This window comes from Petaurus breviceps, unplaced genomic scaffold (assembly GCF_028583685.1).
Source record: "Petaurus breviceps papuanus isolate PSGF00001 unplaced genomic scaffold, PetGlider_PUasm1.0 90752, whole genome shotgun sequence".
NCBI lineage: Eukaryota > Metazoa > Chordata > Mammalia > Diprotodontia > Petauridae > Petaurus > Petaurus breviceps.
This window is the reverse complement of record NW_027187336.1, coordinates 13,655,739-13,675,000: the sequence shown is the minus strand read 5'-3', so window position 1 is coordinate 13,675,000 and position 19,262 is coordinate 13,655,739. Positions and strand designations below refer to the sequence as shown.

At 36.5% G+C, this 19,262-nt stretch overlaps 1 protein-coding gene across 1 annotated transcript in view; it reads right to left on the bottom strand.

Annotated features, from left to right (window-relative positions):
• THSD7B (thrombospondin type 1 domain containing 7B) overlaps positions 1-19,262 on the bottom strand; it is a 1,193,076-nt gene that overhangs the window by 516,225 nt on the left and 657,589 nt on the right. Inside the window, exons 11-12 of the mRNA XM_069067855.1 lie at positions 14,204-14,336; positions 10,247-10,350 (exon numbers count right to left, since the gene is read on the bottom strand). Coding sequence (XP_068923956.1) covers positions 10,247-10,350; positions 14,204-14,336 — 237 coding nt within the window. The remainder of the gene's footprint in view (positions 1-10,246; positions 10,351-14,203; positions 14,337-19,262) is intronic.

The window sequence follows — 19,262 nt, the reverse complement described above, 5'->3', positions numbered from 1 at the left end:
CTGGAGTCAAGAGGACCTGAGTTCAAATGTGAACTCAGACACTTAACACTTACTAGCTGTGTAACCTTGGGCAAGTCACTTAAACCCAAAAGCCCTGGCTTCTTCCCTCCAAAAAGACAAAAAAAAAAGGGGGGGCATTATAAACATCTTACCAATTTTGTGTGGAAAATTGTGAGGAACAAAAAGAGTGATCTATCCTGGCAAAGAGAAAATATCCAAAAAGGATAACATACTTTAAAGTCTTTATTTCATCTATCTGCTCAATATAGGGTAAAAAGGTAAATTTTCAATATATTTGTGGAAGTAAATCAGCCTCCATTGATCTTAACATTCAGAAAAGTACAAGTCTTAAAAATTTCCAGGTTAACTAAACTTTATTTTACTAAGACACTCCAATATTTAGTCCAAAAATTACAGGGTATATGATTGATATTTTTCCATCATTTGTGTGAGTCATTTTTAAGACATTGACATGATTACTTGACAGGGCAGCTAGGTGGCTGAGAGAATAGAGTATTGGGCCTGAAGTCAGGGAGAGTCATATTCCTGAATTCAAATCAGGTCTCAGACACTTACTAGCTGTGTAACCTTGGGCAAGTCACTTAACCCCTTTGCCTCATTTCCTCATCAGTGAAATGAGCTGGAAAAGGTAGTGGCAAACCACTACATTATCTTTGCCAAGAAAATCCCAAATGGGGTCATGAAGAGGCAAGCACAACTAAAATGACTGAACAACACCAAAAACTCCCCTATGGTTAGCAGAGCCAGAAATTTACTTCAAACAAATTCTCTTGGGGGTGGGCATGAGGTTGATATGGTGGCTATGTAGAATTCAGATCTCCCAAAGATTCCTATAATCTTGCCCATGGGGATGGAGGGGGAAGGCTAGGAGGGGGACACCAAGGCAATGGACTCCAGGCATGGTAGAACCTAGTTAATCATTGGAAGAGCATAAGTGCATCCTTCTGGGAAGGAATTATGTTCTCTTACCTACCAGTGTCAATAACAGTGCCCTGATGTAAGCATTATTCACTCAGGGGTAGTTATGGCTCTAGCTTCAGAGCAGTTTCTTACAGCAGAAAGGTTTAGTTGTCTGCCTCAAAGATGCTGACCTGATCTCCCCTCCAAAAAACCTGAAAGAAGGAAATTTGGTAAATACAGAAGACACACTTGGGGCCACAGGGATTGCCAAGAGAAGATAAGGAAGTCTCAATGTAAGGAGTAACAACTTGAAATGAAAAGGTAATAGATCATAGGAGGAAGAATATGATCAATGTATAGAGAATGGAAGTCCAAACAAAAACCAGTAAAATTTTAGGAGTGAGGAAGACATGAACAAAAGCAATTACAGATGACTGGCATACTGTGATTGTTGAAATGAAGTATATAAAGTGCAAAGGATCAAATTTTCATGCAGAAGTGTAGTCAGCATAATGAAATACTGCAAAATAAAAAAGATGATTCACATGTGGAAGGTAGCAGGAAAGAAAAGCCAAAGGAAGCAGAGTTTACCTCAATAATATTAGGAAAAGCAAAATTCACAGTAGGCACCTCATGATTGTGCCTACACTGGACTTGCCTAGACTATTAAAATAATACAAAAAAAATTAAACTTAGACTCTAAGTGGTAAACAGTATAAATAGCTCATCATATGAAGTATAATTATACTATTTATATCACTTAAAAACGGCATTTCAAAGAAAGCCACTAAGATAGCACCTCATGCATACTAGTCAAATTCTCAGTCTGAAGAAGCATTTCAGAATTTAATTATGAGTTTGCGTCTTTACAACTGTCATATTACCCTTAAACACTGAATTATAAATTCCAGTGTCTTGGATACACATACTGGAACAAATGCTTCTATTTAAGAAAGATTTAAAAATCCTTCAGCTTAAAAAAATTTGTAATTAATTTACAGCTAAACATAGAATTAACTAATTAGCAATCATTAAAAACAAATAGAAGTTGAAAGAAATAGTAATCTATCACAAAAATGTTCCTGGTAGTGTTGAAGATAGGAAATGAATGAGTCTTCTCAAATGGATTAGTTAAACAATGAAATAATGAGCCTGATCCTCCCCTTCTGCTTTCATAATATGCAGTAACACTTTTTAGGGAAAGTGAAGGGAATTCCTACTTCCCATACTAATGAAGGCATTTAAAAAGAATCAAAACTCTTCCATTCCCACAGAAACCCATGGAAAGACTTCCAAAGTTTTACAGGATCCAAATTTTGATCTATTCACTGCAGAATAGGTACAGATTAATTTTGCTGTAACTTTCTTATTATTTTATCACTACTATAATCAAAAAGCACTTGTATAGCATGCATCTGAAAGTGGTGCAGTACAGAATAGGGAACCTCAGGAAGTTTACAATTTAATATAGATTATTCTTTTTTATCACTATTCAAATGTAAATATTGAACATTTTTAGGAAATATTTCATTATAATCTATTTACTCATTTATTTACTGCTTTATATAACTTCCACTTACACATTTTGTCTATAAAATATGTATTTCCACCTTCCACTCAATTTGTTATGTGATAAACTACCATTTTCCAAAATTACAATCTTAAACAAATAAAGGATATGAGTTTATTGATTCCAAATTCTTAGGACGATTTTAAGGGTTTTTTACTCATCGCTAAATCTACTAACCTTTATCTCCAATATACATCCACCATATACCATGAACTATGCAATGTCCTACCTTGCAGATTTTTAATTTGAAGCTTTGCTCAATGTTAACTTCTTCATATCCTTCACTGTCACACTCCTCCCCCATATTTCCTGAATGTGATCATTACTTTCATTATAGCATTTGATCATTTGACCTCTCTCATTTCAGTCATTCCATTAGTTTCTTTCTTTTTATACTTGATGAGACACCCAGTCTGGACTTCCTAGTTAAACCTCACTAAGACCCTATAGGGGTGGGGAACCTTCAGCCTTGAGGCCACATTTGGCCCTCTAGGTGTTCAAGTGTGACCCTTTGAATATTTTAATATAATTTGAATATTGACTGAATATAGACTAAACATTTGTCAAAGGGTTACATCCAGCCTTGAGGCCACAGGTTCCTCACCTATGAAAACCCATTTTGCTCCATTCTGCCATACCTATCATACCAATTCCAATAACCTACTTCCCTATGATTAGCAAAATCCCTGGCATTAAGTGCTTAAACGTGTTTGTTTGAATTCTTTGCTGCTGATTCCCCATAAAAGGAAAGAATCCTGGGGAGTTGGCTACAACACTTCATTCTATATAAGATCAGTTGTGCAGTCACTGCTGCTCAATATCCTTTTATTATGAATTTCTTTTTTGTTAGATTTTGTACTCCCTACACTAGTTATCAAAGCATTTTCACTTCTCCATAAAACCCCAATTCTTTCAGTGCCTTAAACACACTCTCTGAAGATGAACTCACTTCTTTGTTAAAAGATGGAAGCCAATTAACATAAGCAATTCATTTGTCACTACCCTCTTCTCTTTTTCTTTCCTTATAGTCTAAGATGGAAATATAGTTTTCCTTCTGCTCTCTAAGGGCAATTTCTATCCCCTGCACTCTCAGTAAGACTTCTGGGAGTTTGTCCCTTTTTTCTCTGAAATCTTCATCCTCTTCTCTGATTGCTTTTCTTCTACCTTCAAATGTGCACAATTTCTATTTTGATCTTGCTGAACTTTTTATTCTACTTCCCATCTCACAGAAATACTTCCTTTAATACACATTTTATAAGAATCTACACACAATCTATACACAATTAACAAGGATCTTTCCATATTTTACTCATAATCTGAACTCTGATTTCTGTGTCTGTCATTCTACTGGGAATTACATTTTAAAAAAATTCATTATTTTCTATATGCCAAATCTAATGGCCATTTTCATCTTCATTTTTCATACATTTCTAGAGAATAAGACACTATTGATCAAGCCAAGTAGGTGTTTTGTTTTGTTTTTTCCTTCCTTTTAAATGTTATGGATCAATTGTAAATTCTCTTATAATGCTCTTTTCACTACAGACCACATCCTCTTTCACGGATTCCCAGGTCTATAGTTGCAGTTTTCCATTTCAATTGCCTATTGGTGGTTTCTTTATATATCACTTACTGTCAAATTCAACTTGTCAGAAACTGAACTCATTCCCCATTCCCTCACCAATCCTCAGTTATTCAAATTGCTTCACCTTCTTGATGTTCCAATTTCTATCAATGAAATCCATCATCTACCTAGTAATTATGACACAAACCTACATTATTTTTTATTTATTCCACTACTTTGTCCTGCATATATAATGTCATCAATTTTCCTCAATTTCTTTTTTGAAATGTCTCTGAAGTTCAAGTTTTCTCTTCTATTCACACTGCCACTGCCTAAATGGAGGTGTCAAGAGGATCCAAAACAATTTAAGGTGACAGTACCTTGGTTCTGGGCAACAGAAATATAATCCTATTACATATAAATCTTTATCAATACACTTTGAAATTCATATTATCTCTATCCAAGCACCCTGCTGGTGCTAAGAGTCATGTGGTCTGATAGAAGGAAATTTTGCTTCTAGTTCTAGTAGCTGTTGAGGTTAATTATTTAAGAGAAATCAGCACATCATTTCCACTCAAGCTCCATTTCACATCATTTCCACACAACCTCCATTTTAGCAATGATATGTAATTGAAGAGAAGAAGGAGGGTGGAAATTAAGCAAATAAATATGACACTCTACAGTGCCTTAATGTTTTTGTTTTTGAGTCATTTCTGTTGTGCCTGACTCTCTGTGATCTCATTTTAAGTTTTCTTGTCAAAGATAATGGAAAGGTTTGCCATTTCCTTCTACAGCTCATTTTACAAATGAGGAAACTGAAATGAACAGGGTTAAGTGACTTGCCCAGGATCACACAGCTAGTAGGTGTCTGAGGCCAGATTTGAGCTCACAAAAATGAATCTTCCTGACTCTAAGCCTGGCACTCTATCCATTGCACCACCTAGTTGCCCCCTGAAATACCTTAATACATTATGGATAATCTTGGCTCATCAATTTACAAAATATACATAAGACAATGGCATAATAGAATTTATATGAATCTGTTATAATTATTACAGTATTATTAGAAAATCATCCCTTTAAGGATTTATTTTTTTTAATTTAAGCATCAGCTTAAATCCTGTGTATTTTGTACTTGAAGTTTTGAGAGAAATGATTATTAATAACTAATGGTTTCTGAGTTTCCTCTTTCTTTTCTGTTTTCAAGACCTCAGTCTCTGAAGGTCTAGCTAAACTTCTCTAGCCAATCCAACCCAAATCAATCCTACAAGGAATCTCTAATCTCAGGTGAATTTCATTCAATCAAGCTTAGGTTGAGACAGTTCCAAGACTAGGAGTGGTCTGAGTATAGAGATACTTTCTCTGTCCAGGGATGACATGATATCACTCTCAGTCCCTCATTTAATATATCTTACTTCCTACCGTTAACCAATCAGAGTTGATTGCTGCTTCTATTCCAAAAGAACATATATGCTCTGAACCCACCAGCATAATTGTCTTTGGTCTAAGATGGCAAATCACCATCCTTTTATTAATAACATGCTGGCCTTCTTAATAAAATTATTAAATTACCCATAAACTACGTCATTTGAAACTTTTTTAATCACTACAATTTCAAGAATGATGCTACCTTGTAACTGGAAAGGGAATGAAACATACATTTTAACCTCATCATTCACCTCTACCAAAACACTATCTTCTCTTTGAACCAGATAACTTACAATCAAGATGTCTTTACAATCTAAATATGTTTTATTTTAGGGGGGAAAAAATTCCTTACATGTTCACTTTCACTTTTAGTTGCAAAATGATTCTTCCAACTCTGAAAATGTATATTAACTGCATTATTTACATAGTGATGCTAGAAATGATTTCCAGATCACACAACAACAATAAAGACTTCACTTTAAGTTTTAAAGTGTGCTTTCCTCCCAACAAATCTAAGAAGTAGATATTGCAAATATTATTTCCATCGTACAAATGAGGGAACTTTGGTACAGAGAGGTACCTATAGTCACACAGCAAGTTAATATAAAAGTAGGGATTTGAACCTGTCTTCTAACTCTAAGCCCCCTGTTTCTTTCAATACCTAAAATACCTCTGTAAACAACTTCAGCTAAATAGCAGATAGTATAGAGAACTTTTCTCCAATGCAAATTCTAGAGCATTTGAACATTTAACTAAGGCACCTCTCAAAATCAAGACTCTTTGATGCCAAATAATAAAGAAAAGAGGAGGCATTTTAGGGACCCCTGGAACACAATACTTATTCTGACAAGCAGGATGCATACTGTTGTCAGCAAAGACAACAATGAAAACAAAAATATTCAAGCAATCATCTGGTAACTTTGTGATTAATCAAAAAAGATGGTTGATCACATATTAGCCATGCTCCTTTTGGTCACTGGAGTATGTAGACTGGATAGCAGGAATAGAAGGTGAAACTGACTTGAACCTGGATTATATTCCATTGGTTGGAGTCTATTAGCTCACCTCTGCCCTGCCTCTCTAAGGAAAAGAGGAAGGTGGATTTCTAATTTCTTTTCCCATACCAAGAATGGTCATTTCAATTATACAATATTCATCATAGTTTTAGTTTTCTTGCCTTTGCATTTTTAAAGTTGTTTATTTTTATAATAGGGTTTCTTAAATAAATAATATCCCTCTTCTAGTAAGGGCTGGGTAACTGGATAGAGCATCAGACATGAATTCAAGAAAACTTAAGTTTGAATTCTGCCTCAGACACAAACTGTGACCTTGAATAAGTGTAACAACAATATTACTTGAAGCTGCTGTGGGGGTGTAAAACCATTAACATCAGCACATAGAAGGGATGCTAGCACAGGTTCTTCTTCTCCTTCTCCTTCGAGGGCAGTTGGGGTTAAGTGACCTGCCCAAGGTCACACAGCTATTGTTTTTGTGTGTGTTAAGTGTCTGAGGTCAGATTTGAACTCAGGTCCTCCTGACTCCAGGGCCGGTGCTCTATTCACTGTGCCCCTAGCACAGGTTCTTTGATCGGCTTTTCTACAGGAAAGCAACTCAAAAGGTATCAATAATCTTACTTTAATCAAACATATATATCATTGACTTAGTTTAGGAGAAAAAGTCAGCACCTTGAACTTCAGAGAAAATACAAACAGAAATTACAAGCAAAAATAATAGCATAAAGACCAACAAACAGGGCTTCTAATCATCTGACCAAATAACACATGCATCACAGACCAACAGATAGATACAACTGTCTGATGATTACATACAAACATTGTTACCAGAGAGAGAAGCATCAACCTCTTGATTTTCAAAGCCAGGGCTCCTTAACAGCTACCCAGAATCTCATCTGGTTACATCACAGGAACAGTCTCCCCAGGAGTAAACCAAAGCAAATTGCTAACCTCAGTCTAATTACAAAGTAACAAAAGGTTCCGGCCTTCCTGAAAAACAAGCCTCCCCTAATCAAGCTTCTCTTCTTTGGCTCCAAGTGAAGCCTATTAATGGGCAGGGGAGATCTTCAACTCCCACTAACATTATAATAAATCACTTAACCTTTGTCTGCCTCAGTTTCCTCATCTGTAAAATACTATATAAATCCTATTTATTATTGCTGCTTTATTGTTGTTGCTGTTTTTCAATTACTGTCCTCTGGAATGCCTTACTATCTCATTTTGTTCAGCTCTATATTGTTTTAATAAAGAAAACTCAAAGTTTATTAAGTCATTTATATTTGTTTCTATTCAGGATATTTCTAGAATGATAAATAGCATGTAACAAATGAATATAACCACTACTTTGTTTCCTAGTAGAAGTATATAACTTTTCAGTAAGAATACCAATGTAGTAAGACTACATTTGGGGGGATTAAAAACCCCATTCTCAGTTACAGCTAGAAATAACTTCCAGTGAAATCTAGCAAAAACAATCCAAGAAAAAGAATAAAAGCAAATGAGGGCTCTCATGTCCCAGAGGGCTCTCTTTATGTCTTCAAGAGTGAAAGTGTTTGGTGACACAGAAAGAACACAAATGGATGATTGGTTGATTACCCCTTCCATAACCTCTATTAGAATTCTCAAGCAGAATATCATTTTGTTTGGTCAGTAAGTTGAAAACACTCAAGGAGTTCACTGTTCCAGCATGTTCGCAGATTTAGTGCACATTTTGATTTGCAGTACATGAAAATCATAAGCATTTTTTCCCAATAGACCCCTTTTATCTCTTTCCCTAACCAGGGAAGGGAACAGATTTTAAAAACTATTTTTTTTCCTGAATTTGAGGAGTAGCATTATCATCAAATTATGGATTTAGAGCTGAGCAGGAAATTAGAAGCTGCTGGAATCAACCCCTCATTTTGCAAGGCGATATTTGGCTTTAGAAAAAATATGCCTTTATTTAGTGCTTTGTATTGCTACTTTGCTTTGTATTTATGTTGGGCCATCAGGGAGAGCAGATTCACTTCAGTGAGTCTTTTAGTAACTTGGTTTTCAAACACTATCAGTGAAGATGCATTTAGTTCTCTATTTTCCTTTCCTTAAGGGTAAAATTAGTTATGAATCCAATGTGGTGCTAATAACTCTTCCCAGCTTATATTTAATATGTCCCTTCATCAGTTATGTAGTTAGCTTTCAAAAACCAAGTATTTCTTGTAAAAATCTCATATTTCATATGAGTACTTAGATTGTGTGCTAAAGAGAAATTGGCTAAAGAGAAATCTATCACTTTGATGATTCTCCAATAAAAAACTCTCCAGGCTATGTTCTTTTTATATTTGCAATGGAAATTAAAAATTTTTGAATGTCATTTCCTGAATAGTTTTAGAATTGAAAACAAAGTTATATTCTATTCCAAGATTGTTTTATATGATTATAGACCTAGAAAAATTAATAATTATTAGCTGAAAATTATTTATGACATCTATATAAGCTGACAAATAGTGGTAAATGTAGAGTCTTAGATCTCAAAATCCCTTCATTAATTCAGTATTCTCTCAACCAGAATTAAGTAAGCACTTTTAGTTCATCATAGTCATTATTAAGGACTTGTTATACAAAGAAAAAAATTAGATAGTTTGTTCTTTCAAGAAGTGTACATTCTCTTATTTACTCCAGCATGTACACAGATGAGAATATACAAAATAAATAAAATTAATTGGTGAAGGGGCAGGAAAAGGACAGAATACTAACAGCTAGGTTAAGTCAGGAAAGACTTCCTTTGTAGGGAACTTCTCTTGAGGTGGGCCATAAAGGAAGCTAGGGATTCTGAGTGGGGTAAGTGAGGAGGTAAAGCAGACCAGGCATGGGCGGGGGGGGGGGGCATCCTGTACAAAGTTTCAGATGGGTTATCAAGTACAGTGAACACAAAATAGGTCAGATGGGCTGGAATATAGAGTGTATGTGATTGGGAAGAATATAAAGTTGGTCTGGAAAAATAAGTTAGAGCCAGAATATGAAGTGTTTCAGATGCCAAATAGAGGAGTTTATACATTATCCTGCAATGAGTGAAGCTTCCTGAGCAGGAAACTGCCATAATCAGATTTGTACTTTAGAAATGTCAATTTAGCAACTCTGTGAAAGAATTTCAGTTCATTTGTGACTATCAGTGAACTGTCTTTTTATATTTCTCCCAGCATATAGTACAGCATTCTACACATAGCTATTGGTTTGCCCTTTCCTTCCCAAGCTCATTTTACAGAAGAGGAAACTGAGGCAAACAGGATTAAATGACTTGTCCAGGGTCACACAACTAGAAAGTGTCTGAGGCCAGATTTGAATTCAGGAAGATGAGTCTTCCTGATTCCAGGTCCAGCACTCTATCTACAATACCACCTAGCTGTCCCCCAAAATACATATTAATCCAAAAGAAATGAAAAATTAGTATGCTAATCTTCTCATGATTGGAATTCATTGGTTAATACCCAGCATGTGTATAAGTTACTATTTGGGTATTTTAAGCTTAAGAAAAGTTCTTTTGTTTTTAAACCTTAGCAACCTAGTTCTGGTTATGCCAGGACCATTTAATATCAGTCTTAACCACCTTCAAACTTTAGCTGTAATTCAAAGTAAACCTATACAAACTTGTAAGAAACAACCAAATACTATTGCATCGTTATCCATGTATGTAAAAAATCAGTAAAGAATATTCAAAAAGGTATTATTTCCAATTCACTTTCCAGTATAAATGTTGATTAAAAATCAGCTTACCTCTTGTTTGTAAACCCTTTCCACAAGCTTCACTGATGACCGTCATCCCCTGCCTGACAGACTCTGGCACCAGAATGCATGAATTCCATTTATGAGGCTTCCACCTGTGATTATAAAGAAGAGAGATTTACACCAATTATTCAGATGTGAAGACTGAAATAAACAAAAATCAAATCCAGAGGGACAATTTGGCATTACAATAAAAAATGGACACAAAAAATCAGATTTAAAATAGCTCATGGCATTAGCTTCATGTGACCCATCAATATGCTCTGTGACTCAGATGCATTCTAAATGTAATCATTCCATTTTCACATAGATCTTGTGCCATGCTAGAAATGGAGCAAAGAAGGTCTATAGAAAAAAAAATAACCACTGATGGAAAACTAGGTCTTTAGTGACCTTTATGCTGAAAAAATGCCCTGTTACTCCCTTAGGCTCCCAGGGCATAAATGTTTCATCTAGACCAGACCTTGTGTCCAAGATTATGCTACTCTTAGTTTTTAAAGGCTTTTTGGCTTCTTTGTGATTATAGGGTCCTCTCCTAGGCATTCAGTGCAATTCAGAAATCTAAACAAGATTGTAAGGATGGCCATTTCTATGAAAATCTCTCCCTTGTACTCTTTCATAGCACAGAAAAAAGTTAACCTCTGTCTGAGAAGACTGCCAAGATTTGTATTTCACAGGTAAAATATTTCCTGAGGAAACTTTCCCACTTTAAATTCTCTTCTATTTCTTGTCCAACAAAACTCTCTTTTTGTGACCTTCAGGGCAGAGAGTTAAGTTTTATCTTTTAAATCTGCCTAGCCACAATGATCTAAGAGTCTTCTGCCTTAGGTGCAGGTTTCAGTCTGGTTCCTTTGGCTGAATGATGCAGTTGTTGAATTTATGCATCTCATGTGTGTACCATAGGCTCCGATGATTTTTCAGAAGGGCATTTGCGATTTTATCAGTTTGGGGAGCTGAGTCTCAGTGAAGAATTTACTGTGCCAATGTAGTACCTTTCCAACAAGTTATAAGACAGTGGCCTAAGACACAGAGGAGAAAAATGATTGGTCCAAAGTGATATGAGTAGTCTTTGTCAGAGGCAGAATATGAATCTAGGATTTTCTGATCCCAAAGTTCCTTGTGAATGCACTAGATTAGGTTGCTTTTCAGCACTGATGACATTCAACTTATTATAAGTCTCAGGAAGACTATTAAGCAAAATTGTCAACATCAATATTATGATGACGCGAAAAATTGATGGGATATTAGAAAATAGCAAGGGACGTTTAACAAATTAAACTTGAATTGATTACTATTCAAAACACAACTATAAGCACACTCAGTGCATACATAGATTGTATCAGTATCATAGTTATCTATCATAAAGCAACTAAGATAGAAATTTTAGTTCTCTCTTTTTTAGAATGGGTCAGGAATTTTCCAGGTTACTTTAGCTGTACTGATATTAAGATAGATCTAAGTAAAACCAGTGCACTTTATCTGTTTATTTTCCCCCATCTATCAGAGCCTGAAACTGAAAACCAATTGAATCTTGGGTATGGAATCACAGAATTGTCAAGGTTAGAAAAGCCCTTTAGAAATCACCTGGTCCAACTTTCTCATTTAACAGATGAGGAATTTAAATGATTTGTCCAAGGCCACATACCTAGTAAATTTTGAACTGGAGATTTTCCCAAGGTTTTTTAAGGCTTTGGGAAAATATTAATTTCCATTGGTAGTAGTTGTTTTCTCACTGGAAGTTCCCTTCATTAATGGAGAAAAAAAACCAGGTCTTGACCCTATACTTCTCTTTCCCAACTTCGAGCTTTTGTTGTTGTGCCCCTCTGCTCCCCTCTCCATTGATGCTACTCAATGCTAGCAATATTTATTCTAGATTGAAAATGTTGGAACATTTGTCATTCTTAGGGCAGGCAGAGCAGGTCACAATGAAACATGGTTCTAATTGTCTGACAATGCCATGAAGACAAACCTTTAATGGAGTCAAGAATTTGAAGAAGCAAGCTCATGGGAACACAGGACTTAGAGCAGAGAATATCTTGGAAAACATTTGGTCCAATTGTGTCTGGAGACCTAGGCCCTCATTTCCTATGGTATAATAAATATTTTCATCCTTCGCTGTTCAAGTATTTACCAACCTATATCACATTAGTTTATTTTGGGCATATGGAACTAGAATACATATAGTGGTTCCAGTGATATTAAAACTTAAAGAACAATTGTAGAATTCTGAACTACTTCTCTATCATTTGAACATGGGATCTCTAAGAGCAGGGACTATATTTTTGCCTTTCTTTTTGTCCCCAGAACTTAATTAAAAAATGCTTGCTGACTGACTGAACAAAAGACACCTGAAGTTAGGCCCATTCACCAATGGTTTTTTTAGAGGGGGGAAAGCAAGGCAATTGGGGTTAAGTGACTTGCCCAAGGTCACACCGCTAGTTAAGTGTCAAGTGTTTAAGGCCAGATTAGAATTCAGGTCCTCCTAACTCCAGGAATGATACTATATTCATTGCATCACCTAGTTGCCTCCCCCCTGCCCTTACCCACTTTTAAGGCAAAATCTATGAGGAGATACCCTGACTTCCTCTTGGTTATCATAAACCTGGTGAATTTTTATAAGCTCAGCCCTGACCCTCTTTCTTGGAGAAACTGAAAGTACTGTACATTTTGTTCCAGTGTTTATTCATTTCCTTTCATAATTACTTATCAGTCTGACTCCTTTAAATAGAACTGATGCATGCACCAAGATAGAGATTCAGGAATAGAAAAGACCACATCTCTAATAATTTATAGTAGTTCTATGACATCTAATCATAGTGTGAATTGCAAACAGCTATTCCATTTTATTTTCTCCCAAGAAACAGCTATTCTTTACTAAATAATATTTGTTCACGCAAGTCGTCTCTTGAAGTTGACAACTGAAATGAGAGAAATGTAGAATGCATTTTGAAAGACAAGAGATAATTCTGTTAAGGTACTTTAAACTGTGCTGTGAACCACAAAAGTCTTTACAGCTATAGTTTTCTTTCACTCCTTAAATCAGGAAAATCTAAAAGGAATTGTCATTATTAACCCAGACATAGTATTAAGCAGTAATTGCATAGAATTGAAGACTAACAAAGCAAATGGGCTTTTACTATTTTAAGACCAGCTGACACTAGTTTATCTTATACTGCGCTTCCTAAACTAGAGCCTGAAAAGGGGGGGGGGTAGTTTTGCATTTTATGCATCTGAATAACTGTGGATGTGTATTATTTGTTACTATTAATGACAATCAAAAAATCCAATACACATGTAGTTTCAGGATTTTAAAATATCTCCTTTGATAGCCTTTTGTTTTTATCCATTGAAGGTCTCTAAATACTGTCAGTATCTTAACACTTTCCCATTTTATCTCTTTTGCACACAAAATAATTTCACAAAAAAATTGCTTCTATGTTATTTTTCTATAGAAAACAATGGATGTTTGGAGGAAGAATGCCAAAAATTGATGAATCTTCTTTTTCTTATTTCTGATACCATTGGTCTAAGGACCTCTTAGAATAAAGCTTTTATGTTAGCATGCAATAAAAGCCTCTTGGCTTGTCTTTAGGCCTATAGTTTAGGGCTGTTGCACTTAGGGGTACAGATGGAGTAACAGAGGCATAACAATTGAGCTACAATGGTTGCATATGACTCTGATGGTTTGGACAAAGGGAAAAAAATCTTTTATAAACAAGACTCAAAAATGCAAAAGCATAAGTTAATATTATCAAAATCATTCTCTTCAAGGATAGTCTAAATAGGAAGAGATATTAGTGGAGAGCAGGGATAGAAAGTGGATTGTTCTTTCTCCTTCTTTCTGAGCTTAAAGGAACATAGAACTTTAAATAGAAGAAAAGAAGCTGGAATATGCCCTACATTATTTACCGAGCTATTATACCATGACACCATAAAATGATTAAATACCGGTATAAAGGACAATATGTAACATCTTCACATTCCCTTTCTTCAAACAAGGTATCTGGACATTCTTGTCCTCCATTCGCAGCCTCTTGAATGACAATTCTATATCGGGATTGTTTTATTAATGTGCCATTTTCTGAAAGAAAAGAAAAACAAAATGACAACAGATTAGCCATCTACCCCTATGGACCAAATTTAGACTGCATTTGAAATATGTTAGGAAAATTGCAGTTGGAAGAGAAACTTGGAAAATGAGAATAACAGCATACAGAAACAAGGTACCAACTTTCACAATCAGCCTCTGCAAAGAATTTATTTCTTTTAATCTTTCAAAATAACTCATTAGCATATGTTTATATGTTAAAAAGAGTTACTGTGTTATGAATCTGTGGTGTCAATTGATTAATCTAGAATTCAGTGTGCAATAGCAGGGAAAAAATGTTGGATTTGGAGTAGAGGGAATGGAATCTGACTCGACTCTGCCACTCACCTGGGTGAGTTATGACAAGTCAGGGAAATCTCATTTTCTAATCTATTAAATAAGAGGGTTTGTACTGTGTTATCTTTAAGATCCTGTCTAGGTCCAAATCTATGAACTAATGAAAAGAACATGTCCTTTAGCCTTCAAGGGAAATATTAAAATGTCCCAGGCATATGTACACAGCTCAAAAATATCCCTATTTGTCCCAGTCCTGAGATAGTTGTCATTCTTTTGGCTCTAAGCATTGTTTTTTTTTTTTTAAAGTTTTCTCTTAAAAGAAAAACGTATAAAAAATTATAGTTTTCTTTTTTTTAAGTCACTAATAATTAGTCTCCATTTGGCCAATGTAAGCTCTCTATCCACATGACGGTAGTTAGGTGATGCAGGGAACAGAGTACCAAGCATGGAATCAAGAAGACCTCAGTTCAAATCCAGCTTCAGACACTCCCTAGCTTTGTAACCCCTGGACAAGTCACTTAACCTCTGTTGCTTTAGTTTTCTCTTCTGTAAAATGGGGATAATATTATCACAGGGTTGTTTTGAGGATCAAATTAGATAATAATTATAAAGGGTTTACACATAAATGTTAGTGAAAATGATGATGATGATGTCATCACACTTCCTTGGACTCAGGAATTCCTGATTTTAAGACCTGCCTTGAAGCCTACTAGCTGTGTAAATATGGGGAAGCCAAATAATATCTAAGTTCTTCAGGCAATTCACTATGACTACAAATTATTGATGAGCTGAAATTTCACAAGTGGCAATGGAAATTGCAATTGGTAGAGGGAGTTTCCATGATGAAATCACAAGTCTGGAAAACACACACACACACACACACACACACACACACACTCATTCAAATTCAAAGTGAATTAGTTATTATGTCTTTTCCATCTTATCACTTCAGAAAATTCAGTTCAATAACCTGATGACATTGAGCACCTGGGTATGTGACAGATGGAGGAGGGAGAAAGAAAAGCCCAGAAACACATGTTTTACTGATATTTCAATTTAACTGGTTGCCGTTACTTACTGATGATGCCTTGGAAATGCTTCAAGTTTAGCAAGCATCTTCTGAGTAAACGAAATAAAATAATGTAAATTGCAAAATGATAAAACTCTACTGAACTAAATTTAATCTAATTATTTTAAAACAGTCCAAGTGTGCTATGCCCAATGGGGTAATCCTATATGGTAGCAATAGTGACAATAATGGTAAATATTCCAGATTATCCAATTATGGAGACATCAAATGTGTTGAGATTAGGCTACTGACCATGAATATTAACCATATAAACACATGCAACCAAAAATATCAGATGACAGATCAGCAGCCTGTTTGTTTGTTTCCCCCACAATACATGCCCCCATCTGTAAACTGGGTAATGCAGATAGAATTTTCAGAATATGATACTATTTGAATTCTGCCTCTTTCGATAGGCATGATGCCTTTTTTGGAAAATAAATGAACAGGCAAACAAATAAATGATGGTTGCATATCAAGCTGCTAGTTCTGGTGCTAGTGATTGTCAGCTATGATAAAAGAAGAGTGGTGATTCTGTGTGTCCCCAAAGTGCCCTTTCAGCTTTGCTCCTTCCAGTGACCAACTCATCACAGTTTTGGCCATTGTGATACTTAGAATGATCTGAACATAGCCAGACGAACAGAATTGTGATGAAATGTGAATTGTTTAAGTGTCCATTTACTGGCTATATTTATCATTGTTAGTGATTCTGTCAGGTTTAGTGATATTCCATTTGTTTTCTTGAAGCTTCGTCAAAATCTATGGTAGGTCTAAGTCTCACACGCAGCCACAAAGATGTCTTCACATGACCACTGCTATGTAGATGTACATTTTAATATCACCATCTATATTGTGAAGCAACTTCTATGGACAGGGTAATGTGCTAGGCACTGTGCGTGTGTGTATGTGTATAAAGAGAGAGAGAGAGATGTAAGGCAGATTCTTCACTTTGACAAGAGCAAGAAACAGTACAGAGCAAAATAACAAAAATTATCATAGACCTTCAGAGGAAGGAGTAATTAATCAGTGAGGGAGAGGATGGTCTAGAAGTGTTTCACACATGAGATGAAACTTTAGCTGGCCACTGATAGAAGAGTTAGAAAGGGGACATCATTATAGCATTCAAATCTGGTGAGGACATTATAAAAGAGATAGGCTTCCTGTGTCCTTGTCAAGTTCAATTCAATTCACTAAATACATACTATATACCACAGACTTCAATGAGCAGTAAAGGTGTGAAGAAAAAAACAGTCTCTACATTCAGGGAGCTTAAAACCTAATGAATAAAATGACCCATTAAAATATAACTGTAGGTGGAGTCAAGATGGCAGAGTAGAAGCAGTACCTCCGCTGGGCTCTGGCTTCCACTTTTCCCAATCCATGTAAAAAGGGGACTCTGAACAAGCTTTGGAGCCACAGAACCCACAAAATGATATAGAGAACCTCCCTCTGAGGACACCCTGGCAGGCAAGCAGGAATTGGCCAGTGCAGTGCTCTGGCAGTCCAGCCCAGGCCCACGTGAGCCAGAGGTTTTGGCCCCAGGGCAGGCCTGACCAGCTGCTGGCCCAAGGGACTCCAGATCAGCAGCAGCTGTGGCCGGTTCCACATTCATCAACACAAAGATGCTAAGGACAATGTGAGAGGTCAGTGCATTGTGGAATTTGGGACCAGTAGTCCATGGCTTCTACCCCCAGGGTGAGAAGCTGCTGAGACACCCTGCACAGCCAGCACCATGTGGCAGCTTCAGCTCCTGGGCTGCAGAATGTAGGAGGACCAAGTGACCAGTCTGAGGGGTAATCGCTCTTGCTTTAAACTGCTTGGATATGGATTGCAGTCTACGGTAGAGGTCCTAGAGTTCATGACGAGCTTGCCAGAGCGTGTGGAGGCTTCAGAGATGGCAAACAACTAATACCTCCAGCAGCTGAGAAAACACCAGCGTTTGGGACAAAGCTCTCCTGTCTGGTGGCAGAGTCCTATTGTGGCAAAAGGCCCAGGGGTCAAGTGACTGAGGGGCAACATGACCAGACAAAGGAAAAAAAACAAACAAACAGAAGACTCCAACATTAGACTCCTATTTTGTGGACAAAAAGGAGCAAAGTATGAAACAGGAGGAAGATAGTGAAGTAAGAATTCCTGCACCAGAAGTTTCAAAGGAAAATACAAGCTGGTTACAGGCCATAGAGGACCTTAAGAAGCAGATAAGAGAAGTGGAGGAAAAATTGGGAAGAGAAATGCGAATGATGCAAGAAAATTATGAAATGATAGTCAACAGCCTGACTGAGAAAAATAATACCTTAAAAAATAGACTAACTCAATTGGCAAAAGAGGCTCAAAAAGGCAATGAGGAGAGGAATGCCTTGAAAAGTCGAATTTGCCATATGGAAAAAGAATCTCAAAAGCTCAATGAGTTGAGTCTTTCCCTCAGATTTAGATTGGAGCAAAGGGAAGGTAGTGACTTTAAGAGAAATCAAGATGATGTTAAACAGATCCAAACAAATGAAAGAATAGAAGGCAATGTGAAATATCTCATGAGAAAAACCACTGACCTGGAAAATAGATCCAGGAGAGATAATTTAAAAATTATTGGTATATTTCAGGTATATATATATACCTGAAAGCCATGATTAGGGAAAGAACCTAGAAATCATCCTCCAAGAAATTCTCAAGGAAAATTGCCCTGATGTTCTAGAACCAGAAGGCAAAATAGAGGCTGAAAGAATCCACTGATCACCTCCCAAAAAAGATACCAAAAAGAAAACACCTAAGAACATTATAGCCAGGTTCTGGAATTCCCAGATTAAGGAGAGAATATTACAAGCAGCCAGGAAGAAACAATTTGAATATTGTGGAAACACAACTGGATTAACACATGATCTGGAAGCTTCTACACTGAGGGATTGAAGGGCCTGGAATAGGATATTTCAGAGGGCAGAGGAGCTGGGATTAAAAGCAAGAATCACCTACCCAGCAAAACTGATACTGTGTATCATCTTTCAGGAGAAAATATGGTCATTCAGTGGAATAGAGCACTTTCAAGCATTCTTTTTTTTTTTTTTATTAAAGCAATCAGGGTTAAGTAACTTGCTCAAGGTTACACAGCTAGTGATTTCTGGGGATGGTGCTAAGTATCTGATCCTGGATTTGATCCCCAGGTCATCCCAACACTGGAGCTGGTGCTCTCACTCAATGAGCCACCTGGCCACCCCTAAGCAATTGGGGTTAAGTAACTTGCTCAAGGTTAAATAGCCAGGTGTTTCTGGGTGGGTGCTAAGTGTCTGAGTCCGGATTCGATCCCCAAGTCATCCTGACACTGGAGCCTGTGCCCTTACTCGCTGTGCTACCTAGCCACCCCCTTTCAAGCATTCTTAATGAAAAAACCAGAGGTGAATAGAAAATTTGACATCTAGTTACAAGAAGCAAGAGAAGCTTGAGAAGGTAAACAGGGAAAAGAAATCATAAGCCACAGATGAAAGTTGAACTATAAAAATTCCTACATGGAAAAATGATCATTGTAACTGATGAAACTCTTCTCAGTATGAAAATAGTTGAAGGGA